Source organism: Penicillium pulvis (assembly GCF_028828015.1).
Source record: "Penicillium pulvis strain IBT 33274 chromosome Unknown contig_23_segment0_segment0, whole genome shotgun sequence".
NCBI lineage: Eukaryota > Fungi > Ascomycota > Eurotiomycetes > Eurotiales > Aspergillaceae > Penicillium > Penicillium pulvis.
Window position 1 is genome coordinate 4,705,545 of NW_026643075.1, and position 26,602 is coordinate 4,732,146.

At 49.5% G+C, this 26,602-nt stretch overlaps 12 protein-coding genes across 12 annotated transcripts; 8 read left to right on the plus strand and 4 right to left on the minus strand.

Moving 5' to 3' along the window:
• Positions 1-187: 187 nt before the first annotated feature.
• N7503_006042 (TMEM53 family protein) lies at positions 188-1,063 on the plus strand (the record flags this gene model as incomplete). Its single annotated transcript, XM_057065589.1, has 1 exon — positions 188-1,063. The coding sequence occupies one exon, from the start codon at positions 188-190 to the stop codon at positions 1,061-1,063; it is 876 nt and encodes a 291-aa protein (XP_056923332.1).
• Positions 1,064-1,386: 323 nt separating this feature from the next.
• On the plus strand, positions 1,387-2,886 carry N7503_006043 (uncharacterized protein; the record flags this gene model as incomplete). Its single annotated transcript, XM_057065590.1, has 2 exons — positions 1,387-1,645; positions 1,694-2,886. 2 exons carry the CDS (start codon positions 1,387-1,389, stop codon positions 2,884-2,886), a joined length of 1,452 nt encoding a protein of 483 aa, XP_056923333.1.
• A 324-nt stretch (positions 2,887-3,210) lies between these two features.
• Positions 3,211-4,130, minus strand: N7503_006044 (60S ribosomal protein eL29). The gene is made up of 4 exons (XM_057065591.1): positions 4,078-4,130; positions 3,938-3,989; positions 3,577-3,679; positions 3,211-3,520 (listed from the first exon to the last, which is right to left on the minus strand). Exons 1-4 carry the CDS (start codon positions 4,082-4,084, stop codon positions 3,485-3,487), a joined length of 198 nt encoding a protein of 65 aa, XP_056923334.1. The 5' UTR covers positions 4,085-4,130; the 3' UTR covers positions 3,211-3,484.
• Positions 4,131-4,911: 781 nt separating this feature from the next.
• N7503_006045 (F1F0 ATP synthase subunit delta) lies at positions 4,912-5,777 on the plus strand (the record flags this gene model as incomplete). Its single annotated transcript, XM_057065592.1, has 6 exons — positions 4,912-5,043; positions 5,117-5,139; positions 5,207-5,337; positions 5,433-5,521; positions 5,587-5,676; positions 5,745-5,777. The coding sequence occupies 6 exons, from the start codon at positions 4,912-4,914 to the stop codon at positions 5,775-5,777; spliced, it is 498 nt and encodes a 165-aa protein (XP_056923335.1).
• Positions 5,778-5,966: 189 nt separating this feature from the next.
• On the plus strand, positions 5,967-7,388 carry N7503_006046 (uncharacterized protein; the record flags this gene model as incomplete). Its single annotated transcript, XM_057065593.1, has 1 exon — positions 5,967-7,388. One exon carries the CDS (start codon positions 5,967-5,969, stop codon positions 7,386-7,388), a length of 1,422 nt encoding a protein of 473 aa, XP_056923336.1.
• A 1,467-nt stretch (positions 7,389-8,855) lies between these two features.
• On the plus strand, positions 8,856-9,759 carry N7503_006047 (uncharacterized protein; the record flags this gene model as incomplete). The annotated part of the gene is made up of 3 exons (XM_057065594.1): positions 8,856-9,253; positions 9,305-9,597; positions 9,704-9,759. The coding sequence occupies 3 exons, from the start codon at positions 8,856-8,858 to the stop codon at positions 9,757-9,759; spliced, it is 747 nt and encodes a 248-aa protein (XP_056923337.1).
• Positions 9,760-11,607: 1,848 nt separating this feature from the next.
• On the plus strand, positions 11,608-12,261 carry N7503_006048 (uncharacterized protein; the record flags this gene model as incomplete). The annotated part of the gene is made up of 1 exon (XM_057065595.1): positions 11,608-12,261. One exon carries the CDS (start codon positions 11,608-11,610, stop codon positions 12,259-12,261), a length of 654 nt encoding a protein of 217 aa, XP_056923338.1.
• Positions 12,262-13,776: 1,515 nt separating this feature from the next.
• On the minus strand, positions 13,777-16,199 carry N7503_006049 (uncharacterized protein; the record flags this gene model as incomplete). The annotated part of the gene is made up of 3 exons (XM_057065596.1): positions 13,777-15,567; positions 15,622-15,989; positions 16,052-16,199. 3 exons carry the CDS (start codon positions 16,197-16,199, stop codon positions 13,777-13,779), a joined length of 2,307 nt encoding a protein of 768 aa, XP_056923339.1.
• Positions 16,200-16,880: 681 nt separating this feature from the next.
• Positions 16,881-17,916, plus strand: N7503_006050 (putative L-cystine transporter; the record flags this gene model as incomplete). The annotated part of the gene is made up of 4 exons (XM_057065597.1): positions 16,881-16,924; positions 16,976-16,993; positions 17,045-17,483; positions 17,551-17,916. The coding sequence occupies 4 exons, from the start codon at positions 16,881-16,883 to the stop codon at positions 17,914-17,916; spliced, it is 867 nt and encodes a 288-aa protein (XP_056923340.1).
• Positions 17,917-20,046: 2,130 nt separating this feature from the next.
• On the plus strand, positions 20,047-21,135 carry N7503_006051 (putative C2H2 transcription factor; the record flags this gene model as incomplete). Its single annotated transcript, XM_057065598.1, has 1 exon — positions 20,047-21,135. One exon carries the CDS (start codon positions 20,047-20,049, stop codon positions 21,133-21,135), a length of 1,089 nt encoding a protein of 362 aa, XP_056923341.1.
• A 2,458-nt stretch (positions 21,136-23,593) lies between these two features.
• On the minus strand, positions 23,594-24,113 carry N7503_006052 (DUF3759 domain-containing protein; the record flags this gene model as incomplete). The annotated part of the gene is made up of 3 exons (XM_057065599.1): positions 23,594-23,763; positions 23,859-24,002; positions 24,098-24,113. 3 exons carry the CDS (start codon positions 24,111-24,113, stop codon positions 23,594-23,596), a joined length of 330 nt encoding a protein of 109 aa, XP_056923342.1.
• Positions 24,114-24,407: 294 nt separating this feature from the next.
• On the minus strand, positions 24,408-26,488 carry N7503_006053 (uncharacterized protein; the record flags this gene model as incomplete). The annotated part of the gene is made up of 3 exons (XM_057065600.1): positions 24,408-24,949; positions 25,014-25,211; positions 25,260-26,488. 3 exons carry the CDS (start codon positions 26,486-26,488, stop codon positions 24,835-24,837), a joined length of 1,542 nt encoding a protein of 513 aa, XP_056923343.1. The 3' UTR covers positions 24,408-24,834.
• Between the last annotated feature and the right edge of the window lie 114 nt (positions 26,489-26,602).

A 26,602-nucleotide genomic window follows, 5' to 3' on the forward strand; every position in this document is an offset into this window, starting at 1 on the left:
ATGAATTACCAGATCGGGGGTCTTCCCTGTACCCTACCACTCATTGAAACTTTCATTTAAAATCCTGTAGCGGAAGCACGGGAAGCAGGAAACATCGCGGAAGTTTTTTCTCAGGGGAATACCCGCGTCTGCCACAATCACTGCAAGACCCGATCAACTCCATATTTCGATAATCAATTGTACCACAATGGCCCCACAGCCAGTGCCATTTCCCGGCTTCACCCCGATATCAGATCGGGTCTATCTTCGCAATGGGCCCGAAAATGCCGCGCCTGGCTCAGCAGACGAGCCAACAACAATCGTCCTTTTCGGCTGGGGTGACGGGATGCCTAAGCATGTCTCCAAGTACAGCGATGGATTCCATGAATTGTATCCCTCTGCCCGAATTGTGGTCATCCTATCAGGCACTTTCCAAGCCTCAAACCAGCCCCTGGATGCCAGGATTGAAGCCATGATGCCTGTTATCGACACCATCTTCCCAACACCCACAGGCGATGGAGCCGAGGAAGAGCGCGTCTTGTTACATGCCATGTCGAACACTGGTGGCATCTTCTTAGCCGCCGCCTTCGTCGCATACCAAAAACGACACGGCGCAGATAAGAAACTCCCGCATCAACTTCTGGTCTGCGATTCTACTCCCGGCGGTCTAGACTTTGCATCCCAGGTTGGCCGTTGGTCTCGAGCAATGGCCGTGGGCTCGGCGAAGTACTTCCCCTGGCCGTTCATTGTTACCCAGGGACTATGGTATGGTTTCCTCTGGGGTAACTGGGCCTGGGAGCGTCTGCGTGGTTCCGAGCCGTCGGGTGTCTGGGCTACGCGGATTTGTATGGATCATAATATCTGTCCGGTCGAACCTACTAGACTTTATCTTTACTCTAAAGAGGATGAGATTATTTGGTGGAAAGACTTGGAGGAGAGTGTTGCGAACGTTAAGGCTGCCGGCTTCCCCATTGAACTTGAGATGTTCGAGGGCTCGCCGCATGTTGGGCACATGAGGATGCATCCGGAGCAATATTGGAACAGAATTTCCTCTTGCTGGAAGGCGACACAGGAGAATAAATAATGTGATATCCATGGATTATGTATAGAAGGTTTATAGATAGATTTGTACTTAATTTGACCTATTCTCAATAATTGATCATGTCTTGGAAGCTATTCTACGCTTATTTTTGTGGGACCTTTGTTTTCTCAGGTGATCTCACAATACTATGAACAATCCAAGCCAAACAAGAGAATGGAAGCTCTAGTTTCCAAGATGATTGTACCCCCAAATTGAGGTGGTTGTTGGATTTATGTAGCGTGCTATCGCCACAATGTTCCGCTGCCAGATTCATGCATATCTGGCGCCCCACCCACTTCATTTTGACATTTCTCAACTGATTGTCCATGGCCTCCTCCACATCCATAGATGCGCTCGCAAGCGCCATAGTCGCGCGATTTCTGCGGACTTATAGCTATACAGAGACTCTACAAGCCTTCATTCGCGAGGCAGACCTTCCACTGGACGTGGGGCAAGCTTCTGGTGACGACACCCACAATCTGACCATCCAGAGCTTGCTGGAAGAGAAGAAGACCTTTGACCACACTGTTAACTTTGAGCGATATGGAAAAGATGATAAAGAGCATGAGGGATGGAGTGTTCCTGGTGAGTCCATCTTGTGCTGTTTGCGAGATGGTCACTGATGCCGTCTAGCACCGTCAAAGCCGACAGTGATTCAGACACCGACATCATCGAACATCCTGTCTGCATCTGTAGAGCTTTGGAATCAATCAAGCCACGATGCAGGCTCACCCGGCTCTGTGCAGCCGTTAATTCTTTCTACAGGTGCCGATCGACAAGCGCATTTGTTCGAGACAGCGTCAGATCATGCTTCTCTTGCCTCCTTATCTGGCTTGTATGATTCACCTGTGCTCTCTTATGTATCAATTCTCCATGGCCGATACATCCTCATGGGCAACATGTCTGGCAAGCTTCTGCTGCAACAAGGCAGTCGTGTCCTAGACAGCAGAAAAGACCACGCTAAATACGTGGTCAAGGTTATCGCCCATGAGGACAAGAGCTTATCCGGCTCATCCCGCAGATTTTGGGTTGCCACCGCTGGCTGGGATGCAACTGTCTACTTATACCGACTCGACATCCCAGCTGAGGAGGAGCCAAACTCGTCGTTGGTCATCGGAGAGCCCGTGACGCATATCAAGCTGACCACGAATCCCGAGTCACTGCTTTTCGTCCCGCATGTTGACACCGGCGAGTTACTTCTCCTCGTTTCGCGCCGGGACTCGACACATATCTACTACTACGAAGTCGCATCGTGCACCTCCGAGTCCCGCCTTCTTGGAAAGCAGAATCTAGCTCCTCACTCCAATGCCTGGGTTGCATTCTCTCCAGCCTATATGGCGCTCAGTCCACACGACCCTGGTCTACTAGCTGTTGCCACTTCAACACTACCACATTTAAAAGTGATGATTGTGCGTCTTTTGTTCCCATCTACCGAGCCTCTTGGTGATACAGAATCTGGAGATGCAGCAGTGACACAGGCATCTCAAGCCCTTGCATCTTTGGCGCTGCAGAACCGTGAGGATGCGGCTATATTGCTCCAGGCGAATACGTTTGCGCCGCAGACGGCGTACTCGACTCCACAGATTGTGTGGAGACCTGATGGGTCGGGAGTTTGGGTCAACGGGGACGACGGGTTGGTGCGGGGAATTGAGACGAAGACGGGCAAGGTGGTGGCTACCTTGAAAAACGGCCATGAGTTTGGCTCCAAGGTGCGGACTATCTGGGCGGGTTATGTTGATGTCCCAGGTGAAGATGAGAACCAGACCCAGCAGGAATGGGTGATCAGTGGTGGATTTGACAAGAGATTGATTGTGTGGAAAGTATGAGATTGTGGTTATACTATGTATAAATAACTAGATCTCAACAATTCTCGCAACATGGTTCACAATAGAGTGACCGGATACTACTGCAATATACTAGATTACGAAGTTTGTAGCCGTCCATCCTCGCACCCTTTCGACCACCGAGAAGTTCGAAAGGGTGATAGAGAAAGACAGGGGCTTGTGGGGTTTTGTCTTGGCACGTTTGATAAAATCCTTCAGCAGTCGCGCATAGAAGAGCACGTTGCTGTACACACATATGCCGTGTAACGAAAAATCGAGAGAATACTCGATGTCAAAAAAAAGCAGGTCAGCCAAAGACTGACGTACGAAGTGGCAGCGGTCAACCACAATAAGCAAGATGGAGGATGGAGGAATTGCTGTCCCGCTTTGGGACTGGCACCGCTGCGTGGATATCGAATTTAAGCCTGTTGATTCTTGTTTATCAAACAACCCAGGACGCTAGCGCGCAAGGAACAAGCAGAAACCAGGCCTATTCGACACAGCGAATGTTCTTTGATCATCGCACGTTATTGTAATCCCCATGTCCTTGCGCGCACTGGTTTCCTCTCCAGTTTTCATTTTTTCCCATTCAGAAAGACATTTACGCGACCTCACGCTTGCCCTCCTTGCGCTCCTTCTGTATGGTTATTAGTAATCTGGACTTTGGCCGTGGCTGTGGCGAGTTCAACGTACCAGGGCCTTGGCGGTGCCGTGCAGGGCGTGACGGTGGTTGCGGCGGAACTTGGCGTCAACACCACGGAGGGAGGGGTAACGGTTGGTCTTGGGCTTCTTGATACTGCATAGGAGGTGATATGTCAGTCGTTCGGTTCTCTCTGGAATGTATAATGCGGCGCAGAGTGAAGGAAATTCAAGAAGTTTCCGGTTGACTTGAACATATGGCTAAGATGTTCGTTTCGTCTCAAATTGTCATGTTCAAGTCGGACCAGTCGGCCTTGATTCCCTCCACCCTTCAATCGTAAAAAAGACTTGTCGGTTTGCAGCATGATTGTTCGAGGAGAGATGTTCAAAATCGGTTGTTCAGGGGGGTACGCACCCGTTACGGTGAGCCTTCTGGCTGCGGTGGTGCTGGGACGCGTTCTTGGACTCTGTGGAGCGCAGGTCAGGTTAGTGATCGGGTTTTTTCAAGACAATATGGATGGCGTTGTTCCGGCGATAAGGTTGGGGTTCACATACTGGCCATCTTGACGAATGTTGTCGCTGATTGACGTGGACGGGATAAGGAGAGTAGAGGAGAGCACTGGAGTTGGACCCAAATGAGACTTCGGCTAGGGCTTGCTTCTGTGTGGGATCTCGCTTACCGCCATGGGTGCACGGACCTTCTATACTTAGCAGCTATACTCCGTACTCCAGCTACGTCAGTACAATCCACATAATAAGCTTAATGAATTCGGAGTCATTATCCAAAACAATTCTATATTTTGCTTGACTACGATGTTTCCCCTACACATATTCATCAAGTTGTGGCTTGGGGTTAAGGGTTGCTTACAGAACAGTAGAAACGGGCAAAAAAAAAATCACACATCACGTGAAATGACATAATCACATATAACACGTGATCACGAAGTATGGATCTTTGTGCTTTAGTGAAGATGCTCCATATCTGCATCAATTCAAGATCGGATGCTAAACAGGTCAGTGGAGTGATTCTTCTCATGCAGGCAATTGCACTAGCTTTCTTGTTAGCAAGCAATTGACTGGCTGAAAAAAAACCCGACGATGACCTGTCCGATATCGCACCACTGCATGGGCGATATTGGGCTATGAGAGTGATTGAAAAACAGCATGGACTAGACTCATATGAGCGACTTTGGCCGGGTACCTTAATTGGTGCCCAAATATCCAGCATAATTATGCAATATCAATAAATAGTAGACTTGGCTGGCATGCCGGGTGGGATCACCACGTGACCCGCACTAGGGAACAACCGGCGTTCCGACTTCGACCTTTGCACGGCAACTTCAAGAGGGATCACCCCCAGTCTTTGCATCCTCCCACCCCATTGCGATAATGAACTCCTTCCGCTTTGCTCGTTCCGCCCTGCGGGCTCGCCCCTCCGCTTTCAGCGCTCCCATCCAGCGCCGTGGATACGCCGAGGCTGTCGCTGACAAGATCAAGCTGTCCCTGACGCTCCCTCACAAGGTATGTCGAACCGACACCGGCCAAACCTCCCTAGCTTGATAGACCTCGGACTAACAACCTGTCTCTTTAATAGACCATCTACCGCTCTACTGGCGTGTGCGTTGCCTCTCCTCTTGCGCTTGTGTTATCCGCGCCCTGAATACTGACGAACCTTCGACCACAGCACCCAGGTCAACATCCCCGCCGCCTCCGGTGAGATGGGTGTCCTCGCCAACCACGTTCCCTCCATTGAGCAGCTCAAGCCCGGTCTTGTCGAGATTGTTGAGGAGGGTGGTGCCACCAAGCAGTACTTCCGTATGTCCGATCCTCGCTCCCGAGCTGCATATCGAAAAAGCGCCTTCCGACAAACACGAGAATATTCGCTAACATACCTTTTTCCTTTGCGACAGTGTCCGGTGGCTTCGCCGTTGTCCAGCCCGACTCTCAGTTGAGCATCAACGCCGTCGAGGGCTTTGCCCTTGAGGACTTCAGTGCCGAGGTAGGTCGCGTCACTTTTTTCTGCGACAGCGCGTGGGATACTAACATTCAATGCTTTAACTTTAGGCTATCCGCAACCAGGTTGCTGAGGCCCAGAAGATCGCCAACGGCAGTGGCAGCGAGCAGGACATTGCTGAGGCCAAGATTGAGCTTGAGGTATGCATCTCCTAGTTTTTCTTATCTTGAAGTCGTAACCGCCAACTAACCATCTACTCAATGAACAGGTTCTCGAGACCCTCCAGGCCCATGTCAAATAGATGTACATATTCACTCGCGCACCGTTTTGAACCTGTAGAATTATAGCAATTCTTCCTTTTGTCGATTGACACTTCAAATTCGCGCTCCTTCCATTTTCATTTACTTTGGTAGACCACGGCCATGTCTCCCTCTTTTGGCACTTTTTAGTTCCAGTGACACTTAAACCGCAACTCTCCGCAACTTTAGCCATGCACTCCATGAAATCGCCCATGGGCAATCTCGACCCTCGTGTGACGATGACTGATCCGGTAGATGTCTTACTTTCCCCTTCCTTTGCATCAGTGCTCGCTTTTGATGAGCCGAATGAACCGGGCCTCCAGGATCTCATAGCACTCGACGATGAAAATCACTGCGAGCACGCTATGGGTTGGCACGGCCAACCTGGACCCAGTGGCACGCGTGACTCGTCTCTCAAACAGGGCACTTTCAAGCGGCCTCCATACCCCCGACTCGAATTGGATGTTGCCATGGACAGATACCATGCTCTCGATGGGCCTGCAGAACTATTGATCCCACAAAACACCCCCGACTCAGCGAATGGTAGCCCCAGCGAAGGGCATCGAGGGTACAAAACCGATAATCTACGAACTCGTTCCGCTCCACAGGCACCTGTATTGACGCTAGATTGGCTTGGAGACGCGGAGTCGATAAATCCACGAAGTGAGGGAAAGGGAAAACGCCAGCCACCGAAGCGTTTGTTTTCGGTCTCAGATGAACCACGTTCTCCTTCACCAACTGCTCAAGGAAATCACGAATACTCGACCGTGAATTTCTCCCCCATCAAAGGCCTTGCTGAAACTATAGCTACGAGATGTGTTCGGTTCTCTCCACCTGAATCTCCTCAATGTCGGTCCCCTCGTTCAGGCTCACGTCCTCTCCCATCAGTGGAGCGCAAGCAGGACTACATCTCTCTTTACCGGCAGCAAAAGCAGCAGGAGAAGTGGAAAGGCGCTTCCCGTGCTTTTGCTCCACGAGTTTCTCCACGTCGCAGCCCTGTCAAGGCGCAGCCATCGGCGAGTTTGAATCCACGACCGGAAATTCGCTTTTCGTCCCTATCCAAGGTGCTCTTCCGCCAGGATGACCTTGCAACTCGCCTCCACGGCACGCAGCGGGCACAAAGCCCAAAGGCAGATCCCATGCTCGAAGACGCCAACTCCGACAAAGATTTCCTGCCACAGGAACGAGTGTACGACCTTGTTGTTCTGAATCTCGGCCTGTACCGACCTCGGCACCCCGAGCATCTTCCGCGCGATTCAAAATGGGCATTTGTGCGAGTTCGAATGAGCCCTACTTTCATACCAGCCGGCAGCTTAGTCGAGGAGGCACAGGGGACGAAGCAGATCGTATGCCGCCTACCAGCCGAAGACTTGCTTCTTCATTTCATTGTCGTTGTGCCCTATTATTTTATGCGTATCCCTCTCAGTGCGCTCGTTAAGGCCGGTCGACTGGCAAACTCTCGAGCAAGCCTTACAGTCCTCGATATCTTCAGAATTGCCTGGGCCCTTATAGTCGCCTTCGCCAAATTTGTGGCATATCGAGTTTGGGGCATGAAAGTCGGTCATGATGCGAAGGTCAAGGCTCAGTACCCGGAAAAAGCTCACCGATCTTGAAATCAACCTTGACGGTCTGTGTCCGTCTTGTCGCGAAAAAGAAACACGAACTATTTTTACATGTCTAACCTGATAATTTGAAACCCGCTTTTCACCTGTTTGCCTGCAGAAGCCACCATTGTATGCCGAAGATTCGGAAAACCGTTCACCTGGGCAGCTTTTATGATCCATGATCAGTCTTGTATTTGTTTGAAACTTGGTGGGATGCTATTATTGTCTTATCTTGACGATGGAACTATGGAGGTTTATGAAGTTTCGCTATTCAGCACAGTAGGTTATCGTTTTTTCTTCCCTTTGCAGTTTCACCCAAGCAAAATGCATGAGTTACGTACGTTGAACCATCGACAGGCTCTAGCAGCACATGATATTAACAGGTTGCCCGCCCCTGCCTCAGGCCAAAAAGACCTCTACCCGGTTAGACCAGAGCCAAACGTCTCAAACCTTAAATCGCGCTAAAGTCCGTTCTTAGTCCGCCTTTCTCTACAATACATCCACGTCAATTCAGGTCATGTAACCCCTCAGTCGTCGACTTGACTTTGTTGTTTTCTTCCTGGGTGCTGCTTAAGTACGGCATCTTCTACAACATAATCCCCATGAGACCACCTCTGGCTTGTCAGAACTGTAGGGCGCGCAAGAAGAAATGTGATCGTGCGTACCCCAAATGCTCACATTGCTTAAGGTTAATATCACTGCCGTTCTCATACAAGAGCAATACTGAAACCCCACAGGATCCATGATCGCTGCCAGTATCGGGGGCTGGGCCAATCAGCTCAGCCTGCTAGCAGGGCAGTCCCTTTGGAACAATTTCATTGTACCGATAACTTACCTGTCACAAATGTCCAGACGGCCGCTGCATTCCTGGGCTATCCATACATCCAAGGAAACATCTCACAAGGTTTTGTGAAGAGGATCCTGATATCGAAAGACTTGCAAGAGTTTGTCGCCGATACAAACAATGATGACTACCTTGCCCAATTCTTGCAGACCGTAAACTATTGGATGCCAGTTATTCCTGTGCAATACATGCAAAGTAACCTGTCACAGCCAGTCAACTTAATGACCAATGAAGAGACTCTTCTTCTGGCATGTATCAAGCTTTTGACTCACCACAATCCCGGAGATCATCAGTCTAATCGATATTACTTGGCCGTGAAAACAAGTATTGTAGCTTTTGAAGTCAATGGCCAATTGTCTGTCCATCTCTTACAGGCCCAGATCTTGGTACTTATATACGAATACGGTCATGCCATATACCCTTCTGGCTATCTAACACTGGGGTCCTGCTCGCGATATCTCACTGCCCTCGGAATTTATGGGCCCAAGCTACCTAAAGCTTCTACAGAATGGATAGACTTCGAGGCCCAAAGACGTCTATGGTGGTCGATATATGTTATTGAGAGGTTTGTTTGTCCTTTTTATTCCCGTTGACACGGTTAGAATACTGATCAATTGTATCAATCCAGAACGATGGCGATTAGTCGCCCATGTGAGCCCTTACTACTGGCAGAGCCCGATGAGAATGACCCTTTACCTTGCGATGATACCTTATGGATACAGCAAGAAAATCCCATGTGTACCGAGAGTTCTAAAGACTGGGTGATGCCAATGGAAAGACAGACCTCAATTCAATTGACACTGTTGTCACCTGTGACTTCTCGCATGGGTGGCTTCCAGCTTCTAGTACATGCAACATATCTTCTATCAAAGGCCATCCAGTGCGCGTCTGAACGCCAACAAGGTCTCCAGATCTCCGACGAAAGATACGTACAGCTGATTCGTACTGTGGAAGCCTTGATGACTGTTCTTGAAATTGAAAGACAATCCGCAATTGTAGCTGTGGGAATGCCGCGCAATATTCTTAATAGGTTTGTGTCTTTTAATCTTTTGTGGAGAGTTGAGTAGCTAACCGACAGCAGTACTATCTTCTTGATTTATTCGCTCTTACGCGATGCTGAAAATCCCCTTGTCGCACAACTTGAGCATCCACGCGAGCTATCAGCTACCTTTTATCTCGAACGCACTCGAGCCTTCCTAGATGGCAATCTTGGAGATGTACGCATAGCACCACCTTTCATTTTGCAGTGGGGCTTTCGAGTGATCCAGTATTACTCTGATAAATACAAACTGGAAGGGCACTATGAATCCTTGAAAGCAACTCAGGATATCGAGAGATTTTTTGAAATATTTGACCAGAGGTGGAAAATTGCTGGTAGGTTAGCTTATACTTCCCTCGTGAGATCTACTGACGCCTCTGCACAGGTATTTACATGTCACTTTTGAAGGATATACTATGAGTAAAATCTGTTCACTAAAAGGCCAGCCTAGGAAAGGAATTGCAAGGACTGTGGTCCTCAGCTGGTATGGCCTGTAAAACCCAACGCATTGTAAAGGTTGCAAGCAGACAAGACCTCACGCACTGAGCGCAAAACTGACTCAACAAATGTTATAATTTTAAATTTCGACTCCCACATATCAAAAGCGTCCGACAAGTTTGAACCTTTCTTTGAACCTTTCTCCCATTAAAAGAAGCTCATGCAAAGAGCAGCCCTGCCAGTGCCTCGCTTAGTAGGGCCGGTGGTCTGTGCACTTTCAAATCCGTATGGCTTTTTGAGGCTTCGAACACGAGACTCAGCCCCTGACTAGACAGTCTAGCGCACAACGATTAATTTCATTGGCCTCTAGATATATTAACCTTTGGAGCTATCATGGGAGACTCCACTGTTGTTAAGTAGTATAGGGCAAGAGGGGTCTTAGCTTTGTCTCGCTTCTCATATATCTTAGCGCAGGAGCAGCCACACCTACTTCTCTGAAGCAATTGAGTGTAATATTCCCTTTCTCTCACGAGGATGAATCAATCAACTACCCGCAATGGAAGCCCAAAAGGAAGCTCCCCAATATACCAATGAGTGGTCTAATTCCTTCTGGGATTGCTTCTCCCCGACAAAGACATGTAAATCATCTTGCTGGTTCTTGCCCATATTTTCATGAAGCTTGACTAACAGATCAACCAGGCGCTCTGGCATGGTGCTGTCCGTGTGCCCTTTTAGGAAGGACCTCCTCCCGTCTCGAGGACCCTGCACTGAAAGAATACAGCTATATGAACGGTGATGTACGTATTTGCCTCTACACCTCACCTGTCCAGATCCCACATTAACAAAAGACCCCTTAAAGTGCTGTATATATGCTGCAACCCACTACTGCTATTTGTGCTGGGTTCATTTAATGATGAAACGCCGCCAAATCCGCAGACACTTCGGTATTGGTGGCTCCAGTTGCAACGACTGTATATTGGCATGCGCTTGCCCGTGCTGTTTGCTTATGCAACAAGAGAAAGAGGTGGAAGCGCAATATATTCGTCTCCAGTCGGGGTACCAGGCCCCTGCTGGGATGGAGTATCCTCAGTAAACTCTGGAGGGCGTACCTATATTTAATCTGCTTTTGCCCCCCTCTTGTGGAGCCCTGTATACAATATTCACCCGTTTCTATTCTCTTCTGCATACAATAGAAAATTCTAATTAGCCTGGCGGACCAGTGAGACACTCCTCCACCCTCCTCTCTAATCCCTTAAGCCCTGCGGACCAACTGAATTTTTAGGGACCCTAATTCCTGTCCGTCAGCGCTAGTAACACTTCCGGAACGGCAACAGGCACTAATAAGAACACTATCGCTCAAATTGGTTCTAAGGCGTACGCTAGAAGAGAGGGTGCTAGCGGCGCAATCCCGAAGTGCTTGGTCTTCTCTTAGTTTGGACAAGCAATTTGCCATGGCGTGCCAAGCCTCGTGTCAAATCGCGTACCAAGTCCTACCGAAAATTCAAATAATTCTGGTTTTAGACGCTAAAAGTGTACGAGGCGCTCTGAACCAGGCATGTGATAGCATGAGCCTTTAGGGTAGTTTGAGTAAAAGTCTTCAGCGCTATACTGAGTCAAAGGGCAGAATGATGGTCAGGGTCCGTCGAAAACCCCTGATTTAGGAATGAATAGGGCCGGGCACGGAGCTTGTGGGGTGGAAATTGGTCAGACCAGAAGCTAATTGACCCTGAAAGACTAATGACTGAATCTTTCCCGGCAATTTTAACCGATGGACTTCAGTGTTTATCTACTTATTCCAGTGAGGCATCTGGCTTTTCTGTTCTCAGCGTTATGATTATTTCATTGTTTTTCTTTGTCACTCGTTCATGAAAGCTCAACGCGATATCTCTATATTTCAATTCTTCAAAATGCAGTCCAAAGCTCTCGCTGCTCTTCTTCTTCTGGCTCCGGCCCTGGCCATGCCCCAAGCTAGTTCCGTGGCCTCCTCCAACTCTTCTGGCTTCGAATCTTCTGGCTTCGAATCTTCTGGCTCTGAATCTTCAGGCTCTTCTGAGTCCTCCGGCTCTTCGGATACTACGGACACCGTTTCGGTCCCCTCACTTCCCACTGATTTCGTCAGTGTCCTAGAAACGGCTGTCCCAACTGCTTGGGAGTATGAGATGATGAACTCTGCCTCTATGGCTGCAGTTGTCAGTGCCGCTGCAGAAGGGATCTACCCAGCCTGGTACAATGACCTGCCAGGCAGTATCAAAGCTATTGTTACTTCCCTTGGCGGGTTTGACGAGGTCATGGTTGGTGAGACTGGCTCGATGACTGTGGCTATGAGCACCAGCTCTTCCGGGCCTTCTTTTGAACCTACAGTGACTACCACTGCTGCCAGCTCATCTGGTTCAGTTGTTATGGAGACTCAGGCTCCCGCTACTTCGAGCATGGCTTCCAGCTCCAAGTCGAGTGCTCCTGCATCTGCGAGCTCGACTGGTGGTGCACCAATGGCTACTGGCGCCATCACTATGGGTGTCGCTGGTGCCGCTGGTCTGTTGGGTCTTGCTCTTGCCCTATAGATCACTATTGGAAATCAAGGTTGCATAAATGTCCATGTGAATGAATCCAACACTATCATACATCTTTTCTATAATATAAATCTGCACTCATAACTCCTCCGTATACGTTTTGAACAACATGAGCCCTGAAAAGAAGCATTGCCAAGAGGAGTCCACTACCCATACAAGCCCAACCCTGAGACAAGTGGTCCTTTTATCACACCCGATCCACCTGGATACCCACTTATACCAGGAAATGTAAAATTTAGCCAGCAGGCTACGAAAATTGTCTGGTGATCGTGGGACAATATAAAATGTAAAACTGACAGTTCCACAGCGAGCTGATAGAGACCTTGGGGTATAAGTGCACATGTGTTGTCTCTCGTAGACAGGGCAAACCACCACTTCACGTGCTCCCGTGTTCCCCTTCAGTGACACAGACTTGTATTAAAATAAAAACAAAGTCTCGTTTAGGAAGTGCTTAGGCCCTGAACTAAGAGGGTCTGAGGCTGAATGAATCGTGGGGAGAGTTGTCGCCATTTTACTCGTTGAATTTGGCGAGTGGCACTCGCTAGTCTCGCCACGGGGGTCTGATCGTCAAGTGACCAAAAAAATCTTTAAGTAGGAGCTACCTGGCCTCAGTAGGCATCTATATGTGGAATCACTAAAGACATTTCGTTATAGTGTGGCTATCAAGGGAAAGGTTACTTAATCTGTTCCCCGGATGTAGTACAAAGTCTCCTGCCGGGCAGAGAACCCCTCACATATGCATCTTCGAACTTCTGACTCAATCAATTTTCAAAATATTTTGTCCCATTCCAAGGTTACTTCTTCCACTTTCCAATCAATTGAAATGCCTCTCTGCGAAGACTGTAACACGTGGGATATGGAGATGGATAGCGCGTTCGGTATCGAATTGGTTGAATACAATGATCTACTCGCCAAAGCAGAGAATAGCTGCGAATCATGCAACTTCTCCTGTGCGATTTTGCAAAATTCATTCCGCTACACAGATTAACATGATACTTTGTCCGAAAATTTTATTAAAGATGATTTGAACAGCTCCGGTGCATAATAGATTTAGTAATCGTCGGCACATTATGCTACCTTTCAATTGAACAAACCTAATACATGATGTGTTTCCCCTAATGTGCACTGTCCTTATGTATCAACAGATTCGTTATTCAAATTGATCACATGAAATTCTTTTATGCATGGCTGCAGTCGTTAAGTACATGTGGGAATCAGGAAAAAATGAGTAAGTCAGCAGCGACTTGAACCAACCAAACCCATCCGATAATCAAAGCCATAAACTCGCTTGCCCTTAACAAAAGAGATAAACAAAGAGACAAAAAAACACATAGCCTACCTATTCAGTTCATTCCCAGGACCTTGAAATTCGTGCGTAAATGAGAAAACATCAATCGGACATGAGACACATCAACAGAGGCAGACATTTTGTACAGGTCGTAGAAATCCATAATGAACCAGAAAGCACAAAGGAAAAAGGAAAGACGGGGATTAGCGGGATTAGTATTACTCAAACTCCACTCCGTGCTGCTGCTGCCTCTCTTGTCGTGTTCTGGCTCGCTCTGCCCGTCTGCGGCGACGATTATTTGCATATGACCCACTGGCTTCGGTACCTGTCCATGTACCAGGTGAAGTCACACTACCATAGGCCAACCCGGAAGGTGCAGGGCCTGGGATAGGAGGTGGAGGCGGCATATGGCTAACTTGGGATGCGGGCGGCATAGAAGATGCAGGGATACTGCCTGACGGTGCCATGGACATAGGGACCCCCGCAGCGGCGGCTGCAGCGGCAGCATGGCGCTGCTGCTCCTCTTGTTGTCGCTCCAGTTCCTCGACGCGACGCCAGCGATCGTGACTTCGTTCGTCACCAGAAAGAGAACTTGCACTTCCTGCACGACGTCGCGAGTTTCGTCGCTCTCGGCGTCTTGCCTCACGGCTTGCGGCAGCTTCTTCTTCTGTGAGACGACGGAGGGTGACATGGCGACCATCGTTGTGCATCTTCACTTTCACGGAGACAGGCGGGGATTCAACGTGGTCGTCGCGGCGTCGATTTCGGCTTTGGCTGCGGCTGTGGCTACGGCTGTTACGACGGCGGCTGGAAGCTGCTGCAGCGGCGGCCGCTCCACCTGCAAATCCGGCTGCGAGCTCAGATCCAGTCTCCGAAGGTGGTAGCTCTGATCTCGAGTCACCGGAAAGTTCGTGATGAATTGGAGGCCTGGGAGGAGGCAGATCTGAGGGAACAGGGTCGTGAACAGCCCCAGATGCCATGGGCTCAGCTGAGAGGAGCGACCCATGAGATGGCTGTCGAGGAGGTCGGGGAGTCAGCTCGGTTGGTGTGAGGTCACTCTCGGTGTATGAGCTCGGCCTGCGTCGCGACGGGTAGGGGCCTGGCCCGGGGGGATTATTTTGTCGTCGCTTGCTATTGACACGTTGGATCCGCTCATCTTCTTCCTCTTGGCGACGGATATCATCTAATCGCCTCTTTTCTTCGTCATCCTTGTTGCGGCGTCCGCCAAAAATCTTCTTCAGCCCAGCAAAAGCGCCAGCGCCAAGCAAAGCATCTCTAATGCCATGTGATGGGCGCCTCTCGGGCTCAGTGAAATATGTGCTGTTGTAATAGTATGATGAGCCAGGGCTCTGGGGTCGGCTTGGTGGCCGACTTGGGGGGCGGTTGAGGGGTGTTTGGTGACTGGGCTCTGGTCTTCCGTCTTCAAGTCGACTGAGAGACTCCTCGGAGAAACTATCAGTGCGCGAATGGGCTGGGCTATACCGCCCTGACTCGGCATCATCTTTGCGCTCCTTTCGACGATCCCACCATTTCTTCGCCAGAATACCAGCACCGGCAAGAGCCCCAATTTCTAAAAACTTTCTACCCCAGCCGCCGCTCTCCTTCCGGGAAACCTCATCAGAGTACTTCTCGTCCGAATAAGATGTGCGTGAATCTTCATATGCGCCGCTTGAATGGCGACTTTTGGGGCGGCGTTTAAACATCGCAGCCAGTGCTGCAGTCGCTCCACCGGCAGCAAGAGCCTGTCCCAGCCCGCCATGGTGTTGCTCTTCAACGACCGACGGTCCTGTGTAATGACTGTGACTCAAGCGACTACCACCATGCTCACTCGGAACATGATAACCTTCATCGTCATACAGATAGGATAAAATGAAAAATGCCACCAAGTATGCGAAAGCAGCCAGCGAAAATAGAATGAATAGCACCTTGGGGGAGCCATATAATGTCAGGCCCAACGGGATTTGCACAATTCCTAGAATAGCGAGCGCGCGACCGAGCCATCGGTGAAGCTATATTCCTAGTCAGCACAATTATCAAACTGAATCCATCAGGCCACAACGAACCACTAGCTTCAATGGAACGCGATGTCGCATCTTGTTCCTTTCCACCTTATGGACAAACCAGCCCCATAGCGCTTGGAAAATGACCATGACATAGATTGCCAGACCAATTCCATGGTGCGGGTTGGTCAGACTTCTCTCTGGACCGACAGCAAACCAACCCAACACGAAAACGACTGTTGTCAAAAGTAATGTCAAAACCTGGAACCATGCATGAAGCTTAAAAGCCCAATATGGATTCCACCGGGAGTAATATCGGATAATGAGGGATGCCATTGGAACAAGGCCCAGGAAAACGATAGCCGCAATAACACCGTGCGCGATAATCATCGATTGGTACCCAGTCATGTTCTTGAATCGATTTCCCATGCCTATTGAGATACTTGTCAGCTAACTTCGTCATGCCACTATCGTATCTGCATGTCGGACGCACCATTGTATCGCATCGTCTCAAAATTCACTCCCATGAGATTGGGCAGCAAGAATGTGTCGCGCTCACTGTCCCATGTTCCATCTCCTACATGCAGCGTATTCGAGGAATACGTGCTGCTCCCCGGGGCTGCGAGCCCGGAGACCGTCATTTCGTTGGCTCGTGTGTATCTGTCTCTGGAATGTTCGAATTTATTGACGGAGATCTATTGAGATCCCCCGTTCCGAGGAATGCACCATGCGACGGGATCGGCGACTCGAGTGGAATGTTGAGTGACAGGCGTTCGAATGCTGTCCTAACTCAGTTACGAAGCAATTGTCTTGAAGAGTGTGGTGAGTTTCAGAGTGTTCAATGTCGTAGCGGTGAGAGTGGAAGAGGTCGTTCGAGGTCGTAGTCGTTAACAGTAAGGTAGTGAAGGAAGGGAACGAATTGCGCAAAGGTCCGAATAAATCCAACCAAGTTCCAGCCTGGAAAGATTGGGAAAACAGCCACGATAATAGCAGATAATAGGGAGAGCGACAGAGAGGAGTCGTACAGGACCAGACAACAAGCGGGCTGCGTCCAACGAATCCATGTCAACTTTCTTCCTAAAACGGTTTAGTGTGCCAGCTCATAACCAGGACAACCAGGAAGTCACGTGGTGTACTGGATCGATAACACGTCACCTGACCTTATCGGTCTATCAGTGACACGATCCAGCGCGAGAATGATGCCTTGATTCCCAAAGACCCCTATCCATTTCGCTTTCTCTTTCTCACTGTGTAGACATAGCAGGTCACGGAACTCTATAGATTGGGATCATCCAGACTTTCAGCTGGATTATCCATGCGCGATGACTCCATCTCAGCTGGAGGTCTTTGTTCGGGCTCTGTCCCGGTAGGTGTCCCCACTGGGCAGAATATTGGAATGGAAACTGATAAGAGGCAGGCTTTTGGGCTGGATATAGTATGTTACATCCGTTCATCGGGCTCGTATAGGGCTGACGTACCCGCACAGCATGGCCTGCTGGTCAGCATCTTTCTATCCTCAGCCCATCTATAATTTTCGGCGGGGCTCGACAGCAGGAACGTCGATCGATTTCCCCACGGTCAACTGGCTAGGTTTCCTGTATTATGCCATATATAATGGTGCTTTTTTATACTCACCAGTGATTCGCTCCCAGTACGCGGCTCGGCATCCACTCTCAGAAGAGCCTACGGTCCGCTTCAACGACTTGGCGTTCGCGGTTCACGCGGTGATTCTGAGTCTTATTGTCTATTCCCAATTCTGGCCAATGATCTGGGGTCTACAGGTTTCCCGCTTCCAAAGGATCAGCAAGCCCATAGCGGGCCTATTTTGGGGGTCTGTCTTGGCACCACTAATCGTGATTTGGATCGTTTTGTCAAAGAGCCCTGACGGGGGTTATGATCCTTCGATCTGGGCGTGGATCGATGTGGTAAGTTCAACCTGCAAGGCATTTTTGAAACCTCCGTGTGGCAATCTAACGCAGGAACCATCTTCAGATCTATACATTTTCCTACATCAAGCTCGTCATTACGATTGTGAAATATATGCCACAGGCCTGGATGAACTACAGGCGTCAGTCGACCTTGGGCTGGGACATCAACCAAATTTTGCTGGACTTAGCCGGCGGTGTGCTGTCGCTACTTCAGCTGGTCATGGACTCGAGCCTCCAGAGTGACTGGAGCGGCATTACCGGAAACCCGGTTAAGCTTTTCCTGGGGAATATTTCGATTATCTTTGATCTGATTTTTATAACTCAGCACTATATTCTATATCGAGGGGCTGAGTCCAAGCCAGTGGATCCTCATTCGGATTCCGACTTGACCACGCCTCTGCTGGCCGATGAGTCCACGCAAGCTAGATGATGTGGAGGGGATCATCTATAGCTCATCTCAAGCAGATATGAAACCGCGGGGCGGAATTAAAGACATTGTGGAGAAGGAACTACTATTTTTGCGTAAACAAATCCGGGCTCGGCAGTTGCGGTCACCGTGCGTTGAGACATTGGGGGCGGAAAGCTAGCAAACCTTCTACCATCCAATCTTGGACACTGTCTCGCGTAAATCCGGCTTTACTGGTTTAACAACTCGAAGTCTTGTTTGGGATACTCTTCACATGTGCGGACATTTTGAAACTCTTGGAAGCTAGGAGACTTTGCGTCAGCCCTACCCAGCTCGCAAAGATGAAACTCAAATGAAGAATAGCACGTCAGTAGGCTACATCTCACTTGCCTATTACATTATCTAGTGCGTCAGCGTCGATGACTTGGCAGCTCTGAAAGCGTGGCCCAATATCAACGGGTGCTTGGCTGGCAAATTCCCCACCAAGGTTGCAGGACGGCAGAGGAATCGATGAATCGATGGCTTGATAATGTAATGCAGCCACATTTTGCGGCTCGTGGGACACCGCTTCTCGCGTTTGGGGACCTTGCCCCACTCGACCGGAGATTTGGAATGTGAGTGGTGGAAGGGGCTACTAAGCACTAATATTTTTGCGAACAGACCAATGACAAGACATCCAGGGGTGGTGACGAGGGTCTAAGTGGAGCCCCACCGGGTTTTATCCGTCGGTGTCGGGTTCAGCGGCCCCTCAGCTGACCCTCGCATATTCTTAACACATCGCTCTAATCCCTGCTTGTTTCAGGGATTGTAATATGCTGTTTCGTCAGTTCTCGACACCTGAGCTGGCCTATGCCACCTTTACAGGTTGGTTCGGAAATCCGATGCTACCTTTATGCTGCCGTTGCGTCGAGGCGCCCAGAGAGGAAAGTTCCTTTTTTTAGAGAGAGAGGGAAAGGGAGAAAGAGGCAGAGAGAGGAGAGAGAAGAATTATACGACAGAAGTACATGACAAAGGGAATCAACATATCTTCCAAATAGGTATCCTGTTCGTACATAGATTCGTCATAGAAACAACTACAGCATACTTACTATATCTGGGCTAGGAGGCAATCTTCACAGAGAAGATTCTGGAGCCCTTGGAAATCAGGAATTATAATCAGAATGTCAAATTAATCAAATCCCGGCAGAGTGGGAAGACGTTCTGACCGTGGCTTTGTCCCAAGTGGGACCCCGCAGCGACCATAAGCCGCATGTCTACAAAGGGTTTAACTCCGCGACGCATTCCCATATGGGATTTCCGTATCTAAACTCGAGCGTACCGAGGACCTATCATCGTCATGGAATGCAATATGTCTTGGCTCATATTTTCAGCCCCGTACCGCTCTATTCGATGGCCGGATTGCTCAGCCCTACTCGACCAGACCAATAAGCGTCCCCCCAAACCTATTCTTTGCTGCGCATCTCCCCTCTTACGTCGATCACCTTGGCTGCCAAAAACCGTGCATAATGTGCCATGCTCCGGGCCCCGGGGTCAGGATTGATCTGATTCATCGTGATTCATGGTTCTGGGAGTCCCATGGGGCGGGTCGATCTCAATCGTCCCTCCAATCCCTACTGCCCCCTGCCCTTTTATTTTTATTATTGAACTTGCGAACTGCATGTTTCTTCCTTCCTTCTGAGTCAACATTTATTGCAGATCCCTTCTCGGTAATCATTGGTTTTTAAATCACATTTATTTTACGGGTTACACCTGAACCAAGAAAGCACTGCCTCGAACATTCTTTCTTATACACAGCTCAGGCTTCCAATCCAGAACTAAATTTACGGTTCCTGAATGCAACAGCCACCATAATTCTGGTGCACTTCAATTCTCCACTGGACGGGAAAATAAATCAAAGCTTATAACACCCGCTAACTCCCGCCTGGATCGGGAATCCACTTCGTTATCCATCTATTCACGGGCCTTCATCTGCTCTTACTGTCTCGGACTCGGACTTATCGGACCACGAAACATTACGCACACCTTGTGTTGATTGCTATGCGTGTTGATTATTCACCGTCAACTACCTTATTCGACTTTGATCGAGAGATTGACCTAGCATCTTCACAGTCGGACTGTGCCTTGTTCAATCAACGTACAAACTCGCTGCCCGACATGTCCAACAAGCGCAATAGTTACCCTGTTGCCACCTCTAACGGCCTGATAGCACCTGTGAATACGCCGTGTAGTTTGCCTCCACATCTGGTAGGCCTGACGAAGATCCCTGTCAGCTCATCGTCATCGCCCGCACACTCGTCTGGACTGCAGCCTTCCTTGGGCTACGCACCCGTCCGCCCTGAGTCTACAGGGTCTTTCTTAGCCCCAGAAGGCTATCTATCAGATCAAAGGGCCTCCCCTGCTAGCGACGCCATGGGATCCCTCTACACCTGGTCTAGTGCCTCTGATGTAGAGATGCTTCCACCTTCAGCTTCGGTAGACTCTGCCATCTGCTCTACCTCTTCTTCGCCCTTCATGCCACCCTACTTCGCTTTTGACTCCAACCAGGCCTCGATGGGTCAGCTGCTTCCAGAAACTGGCTACACCCATCAAGAAATCGGCCAGTGGTGCATGAACAGCCTTTCCACTGGCACCTTTCAGTCTACTACATCCTACCCAGCCGTCGGCCCACAATATCAGGCCGAGACAGCGGAAATGCATCAAGCAGACTACGCATCACTCCACGAGAATATGAACACATCTGCACCATGGTTTAACATCCCATCCGACGGCTACCTCTCCCCACCCACAGTCCCCGCAGTCTCAATGTCTACCCTCGACACAACCTCAGTAATGAGCACCTCCCCAACCCCAACTACAGCGTCCGACCTCGACATCCCAATGCCAACCCTCCCACCTAATTCCCCATCGAGAAGTCGAGCCGATCTAACCCACTACGGGATTCCAACTGGTGATGGTGAATGGCGCTGCGCCCACCCAGGCTGCACATCCCAGTCCTCATTCAAACGAGGCTGTGATCTGCGTAAGCATTTTAACCGTCATCAGAAACATCTATTCTGTCGATATGAGGGATGTCCACAGTCCAGACATGGTGGGTTCTCTAGTAAGAAAGACCGTACTCGCCATGAGGCGAGACACAATCCTGGTGTTGTCTGCGAGTGGGAGGGATGTGGACGTGTGTTTAGTCGGGTGGACAACATGCGAGATCATTTGCGGAGAATTCATCGTCGTGGGGCTAGCAGTTGAGCGTGGGCTGGTCCCCACTTTTAGCGGTTCACTGCTTTTGTTTTACTTTCTTTGGTTTCTCTGTTTCGGATCTGTATACGATACGCATGGGACAGCGGGTTATGGTGACACTGGCGAATTGGAAGATGGTTAGATTGGTATTGGAAAAGGAGTCAAAAAAGGCAAGGGGAATCACATCTGGGAATGAATATGGGGCTTGCAGGGTCGGAGCTATATTTTGTGAAGTATAACAGCTGGACGGTTACTATTTCCACTTATCTAGATTGAATCTCCAGATCGATTTGTTTAAATTACTTTACTACATGATGTTTTTGTGCTTTGACAGTTTATCTTCATGTTTCAAACAAATTTGTGTAAAGTACATACATCTTACCTACAGTCATGTCAGGTACAGAACTAGACAATATGCATACGCAAGCGAACTGCAGGAGATCAAAAAGGTTACAGCCAACGCTTTTTTCCTTCAACATAAATATGGGCATCTAGTTTGGTTTCCAATCTCACTACAATACATAGAGCCCCTAGCGCTACGCCCAGTCCGTTTCTATACAATACCGGAGAGACTATTTTTACTCCTGGCCCCCAGTATCTCGAGTCTTCACAGCGAAAATAGTCCATGAGTCCATGCATCCTACCTTACATTCCAATTACGCCTGCTGAGTCGAGCAGAATGCGACTTGACTGCCTCCAATTTGGATGCTTGAATCTAGCCAGGACATTGAGATTACATGCTCAGATAATTTAAATGGTATGTAGACTCAGGCGCCATAGCATTCATGACTTTGCTCATCACTCCGCATGACTATTTCCCTCATGGGGTTAGTCTCATATGTGAAACCGGCAGAATGTATACTTTGCGACCCAATGCCTTGGGCCCCTCCCCGAGCAAATCCGTGGAATGTTGGAATGAAGGTACCGGATCAGCGGTGACATTCATGAGTTAATCAGAAGCGCGGATTTGGGATTCCCGGAGTTATCTATTCTGTATGATTTGTTTTTGGCTTTTAGTTGGCTCTTGAAATCCACTTCAGCCGCTACAATCCTCCATTTTCTCTATTCCATTCCGTCATTTGATTTTAACTTTGGTAGCTTATCGATCGGGCGTGGACACGTTTGGTGTAGCCTGTTCGTGAGACCACGTTCTTCAAACTTTCTTTCCTCCAGATAACATCTAGTGGCTGAAGTCAATGTTGCATGTGCTGTTCCTATTAGTAATTCCTCCTACCAAGGCTAGTAGGTGCCTAATACTTTCAGGACCCCTACTCAAACAGTCAGTCCTTTTCAAGTCTTCAACATATAGAACAAACGTGGAAGCCTTAAAACCTTCTCTAGCGCGGCCCGTGAAACCCACACCTTATCCATGATGAGTATGTTTGACACTTTGGGCGTACAAAGCCAAAGGCCCTGAACCGTCAATGGTAGTTTACACCAGGCATCTACGCCGAAGGGGAACTGTTTTAAAATACTTGCCTCAGGCTTGGCTCCAAGGTCAGGCTGTTAAGGGCTTGTCGGTCTGAGCTAGGACTTTCGAGCGAAAGAATGCAACATCACACGAACGTCAAGGATCATGGCCATCTTTCAATGTTCCAGAGTTTGAATAATGGCATGGATCCGTACTATTCCTGGATCCCTTCCAGATGATGACGTTGTCAAGCGGCTCCTGCCTTCCAAGGTTGGTGTAAATGCTGGCAACCCCTTGCGAGCCCTTCGGGTCGTATAGCCCTGTGATATGTATCACAGCATATCTCCGAGGCTGCTCCACCAGGCAAGACTTCAAGGCTCCTGGGTTCTTCCCATGTCGATTCTAGGGTAGACCTTGTCTCTCAGAGTAGCATTGCAGCGTTGAAATGAGATCGCTATGAGCTTCCAGTTTATTTAAGTTCTGCTTACCCCTTGCTCAGGTGGGCAACCTTGGAGTTTATCCCAATATTGGAAGCCTTGTTTATGTCCGGGCTGCGGGGTGCATTGGCGAGATACCGAGATATATTTACCGAACTTTCGTGTTACGTCGATTTGGAGGCGGCTCAAATCACCTGGAATTCCAACAAAATTTGACTTGGACAATTCAAGGACATCTATATAGTTACAGATATATTGTTTCTTATTTTAGAAAAAAATTAGAATCACGCAATGTGGTCATGGTGGCGGTGTTGGAACGTTGACCCGATTTCCCCCACTTGTACGTAAGTGGCGGGGACAGATCGACCCGATCATATCACCGAGAAAGGAGATTGCCTTACCGCTACTGCATGCAAGGCAAATCAATTTTGATCTATAGCCCTACCATGCATCCCTATGATAACATTAACGTACGTTGTCGGAATGGAAACGAACAATTGTTCAAATGTTTACTTTAGACCCATTCTACAATACACGGACTTTGTTAAAATTGTTCATTCAGATTCGTAACTGGAACATTCTAGGCACAGCCTATTTGTATATTATTCACATGGAATGTTTACCAGCCGGTGCGCTCGCGGGGAACGTTTTCGATGTGCTGACGAGCCTGGTACTTGGCTTTCTCACTATCGACGAAGTCAAGACCCTTGGTCTCAACCTCACGGTCGATGAAGGCACCAGCAAAACCGGCCATGATCTCCTTGGCCTTCTCGTGGCTAGGGGCCTTGCCTATATCCATTGTTAGCCTCCCAAGGTCTCATTTTTGGTCTTGCTTCGTGTTGAGGGGCAATTGGTTGAGAAAGGATGGGTCGGGTGGGTCTTACCCTCGCGCTCCTCGTGCTGCTCGTAGGCCTTAGCGGCCTCGTAGCTGGCGGCACCGGCGAGCAGCTCGTGGACGAAGCTGGGGTCGTGCTCACGGGGCTCGGTGTTGTTCCACTGCTCGTGGTGAGAAGCCTGCTCGGAGTCGCCTGGAGAAGCCAAGATGTTAGCTAATGCTTGGAAGCTTAGATTGCTTGGCGAAACGGGGTCCATGCAGTCTGGGATGTAGATCTCAACAACTTACCGTCGAACCAACCCATTTTGATAGATTTATTTGGATATTGTGAGTTAAAGATAAGAGAGATGTCGATGAGAGAGGAAGAGAAAGAAAAGAGGAAGTGGTAGGGGGTGAGGAGGGGTTCATATAGGTACTGATTTGGGGGGCTCCACTGGAGCTGCTGATCATTGATTTCGGTTTTGCCCCTCTACCTTGAGCGGGGGTCACGCCACTGAGCGGGTCAAACAGGGGAGAAAGAGACGGGAAACGTGTTCAGAGTACGAGGATTGGATTGCTATGTATTCCCAAGGTCCTTTTCAGAATCCCAAAACGATTGACCAACTCCCGGTCGTGATCCTATCATGGACCCTGTTCAATGCCACATAGGGAAGAGAGATAGAGAGAGAAATCAAAGCCCAACAAATTGGGAAAGAGGTAAATAGAAGACAGAAGAATAACGAGTGGATCATGTTACAATAGCGGTGACAAGCACCCACTATAACCAACGCATAACGAATGTCCTGTGTATCATCATGCTTCTAACAGTGATATGTGGTATCATCGAATCGAGTAATAAATAAAGATAGAAAGAGCTGCTCAGAACGAATCAAAAGAAAGGTATCGCGGATGAGAAAGTCATTAACTCGTAAAAGGGTCGGATTCGCAAATGTGCCGAGGTGGGCAGTCGTGATATGATTTCATATCCCCTCGGTGGGTCGCAACGCTAAGAAGGTCACAGAAACGCAGATCAACAATAGAAGTCATCATCCATTTAGCCGCCTCCGACGGCCTCGTGTACTGCCGATAGGGCGCTGTGCAAGAACTCCACGGAGTATTGGGTCATCTTTGCTTTTATCAACATGATGGACTCGAACGTGTCTATCAAGAAACCTCCCAGATTAGCCAGGTGGTATTATAAGAGCCTAAGATTCCTTTTACATACCGTTGAAGATTGTCTGGTCTGGGATATTTATGTTGCTGATCCGGGCAGAACGGACAGACGTAGCCAGGCGAGTTATGCACGAGGCCATGCCGCATCATCTCATTTTTACGTTTAAACCCTTTCCCACCTACACCACGAGGACAGCCTTCTACAGGACAGAAATGTGGTCGATCTGAAGAGTGCACATTTGCATGGGAACTATTCCTGGATTAGGGACTGGTTGGTTGGCATGGCGGGCAGGCTTACTTGAGCAAATATTGGGTTTGAAACGGGGCCGCGGTACACCCAGGATGTGTGCATTTGTAGACACCTATATTCGTGATTGCCGATCCATCCTCAGGCGAAGGATGCGAGCTAAACGACGTTCGCTCCCCGACAGTAGGGGCCACTGGCTCCGTAGGGGTGGGATAGCTAGTGGCCGGGCTTTTCGCAATCATCGAGGAGGCATGATGATTGGGTTCTGATGGGGGTGGCGGCGGAGGTGGTGGCGGCGGAGGAGGAAGTTGCGGCTCGGTCGACACGGCCGAGGTTGGTGTGCGCCAGAAAGATGGCTGTGAGGCTGGAGAAGCATTGGTGGATATATCTTTAATGCTGATAGGGGAGAGATGAGAGAGCGGACTGGGAGGGATCTGCGGTAAAAGACTAGGTAATTGACGCTCGTGGGGGGAATCATTACGCGATGTAGCAGACGGTGGGTAGGAGTAAGGAGGGGGAGGAGCAAAGCCGTTGATCCGAGCTGAAGAGAACTCGGACTGTGACAATCCTAAGGCGGAATGAATGGAAGGTAGGCTTTGCGTGTTGCTGCCCGTGTCTGGGGAAGCTGCAACACAAGAACTGGGAGGGGAAGCCAGCAACTGGAGCGATGGGAGAGAGATGCGGGAGTGCAGGTCTGGCTGCTTGGAATCGGGGGAGAGTCCTTCTGCGGTTGAGGTTCTGCGATGCGGCGCTAAGTGTATTGGCGGACCTGTCGATGGAGCGGTGAGGGACAAGAGACGAGGACGTTGCGGCGGAAATGTCGATTTGGGATCCTGGGAGGGGACGAGCGGAGGGAGGATACGCTGGGGCGATTGAGGGGATTCCTCCTTGTATTCTTTCTCCGGGGATGGTGGTATTGTTGGCGGACGAGCAGCAGGTTTGGACTCGAACTTCGGAGGCAGCAAGTCCTTGGGGAATCGATCCAGATCTTGGGCCCTGCCCTGCTTAGGGGACCAGTCCAACGAATGTTGCTCAGCATGAGTCGCGACTTCCAGATGGTCTGGTCCCATGGTCCTCATCAGCACACCATCGCCCAAATGTGTTTGCGGCAGGGACTCCGGCTGGTGCGGCTTACGGGAACGGTCATGCGTTCCCTTGTCGCACTCGGCCTTGGAGGCGAACGGCGGCGGCTCCTCCCCCACCCCATAATTGATCTTCTGGGGGACCAGTTGTGGGGAGCGATTGTTCGCTTCTTCCGAGACGTAGATGTCGCACGTCATAGAGGCGGGGGTGCATGGGCATATAGGGTGATGTGATGTGTAAGATGGCTAGGAAGCGAGCAAATCCATCCGGAATATTGATCTAAGGGAGGGACCGTTAGCTTTTGAAACCCA

What these genes read in the sequence shown, in the direction of transcription:
- N7503_006044 (XM_057065591.1), bottom strand. An exon ending in CAGAAGGCTCACCGTAACGG is followed by an intron (nt 3,680 to 3,937) that starts GTGCGTACCCCC and finishes CCTCCTATGCAG; the next exon opens with TATCAAGAAGCCCAAGACCA. An exon ending in ACGGCACCGCCAAGGCCCTG is followed by an intron (nt 3,521 to 3,576) that starts GTACGTTGAACT and finishes ATAACCATACAG; the next exon opens with AAGGAGCGCAAGGAGGGCAA.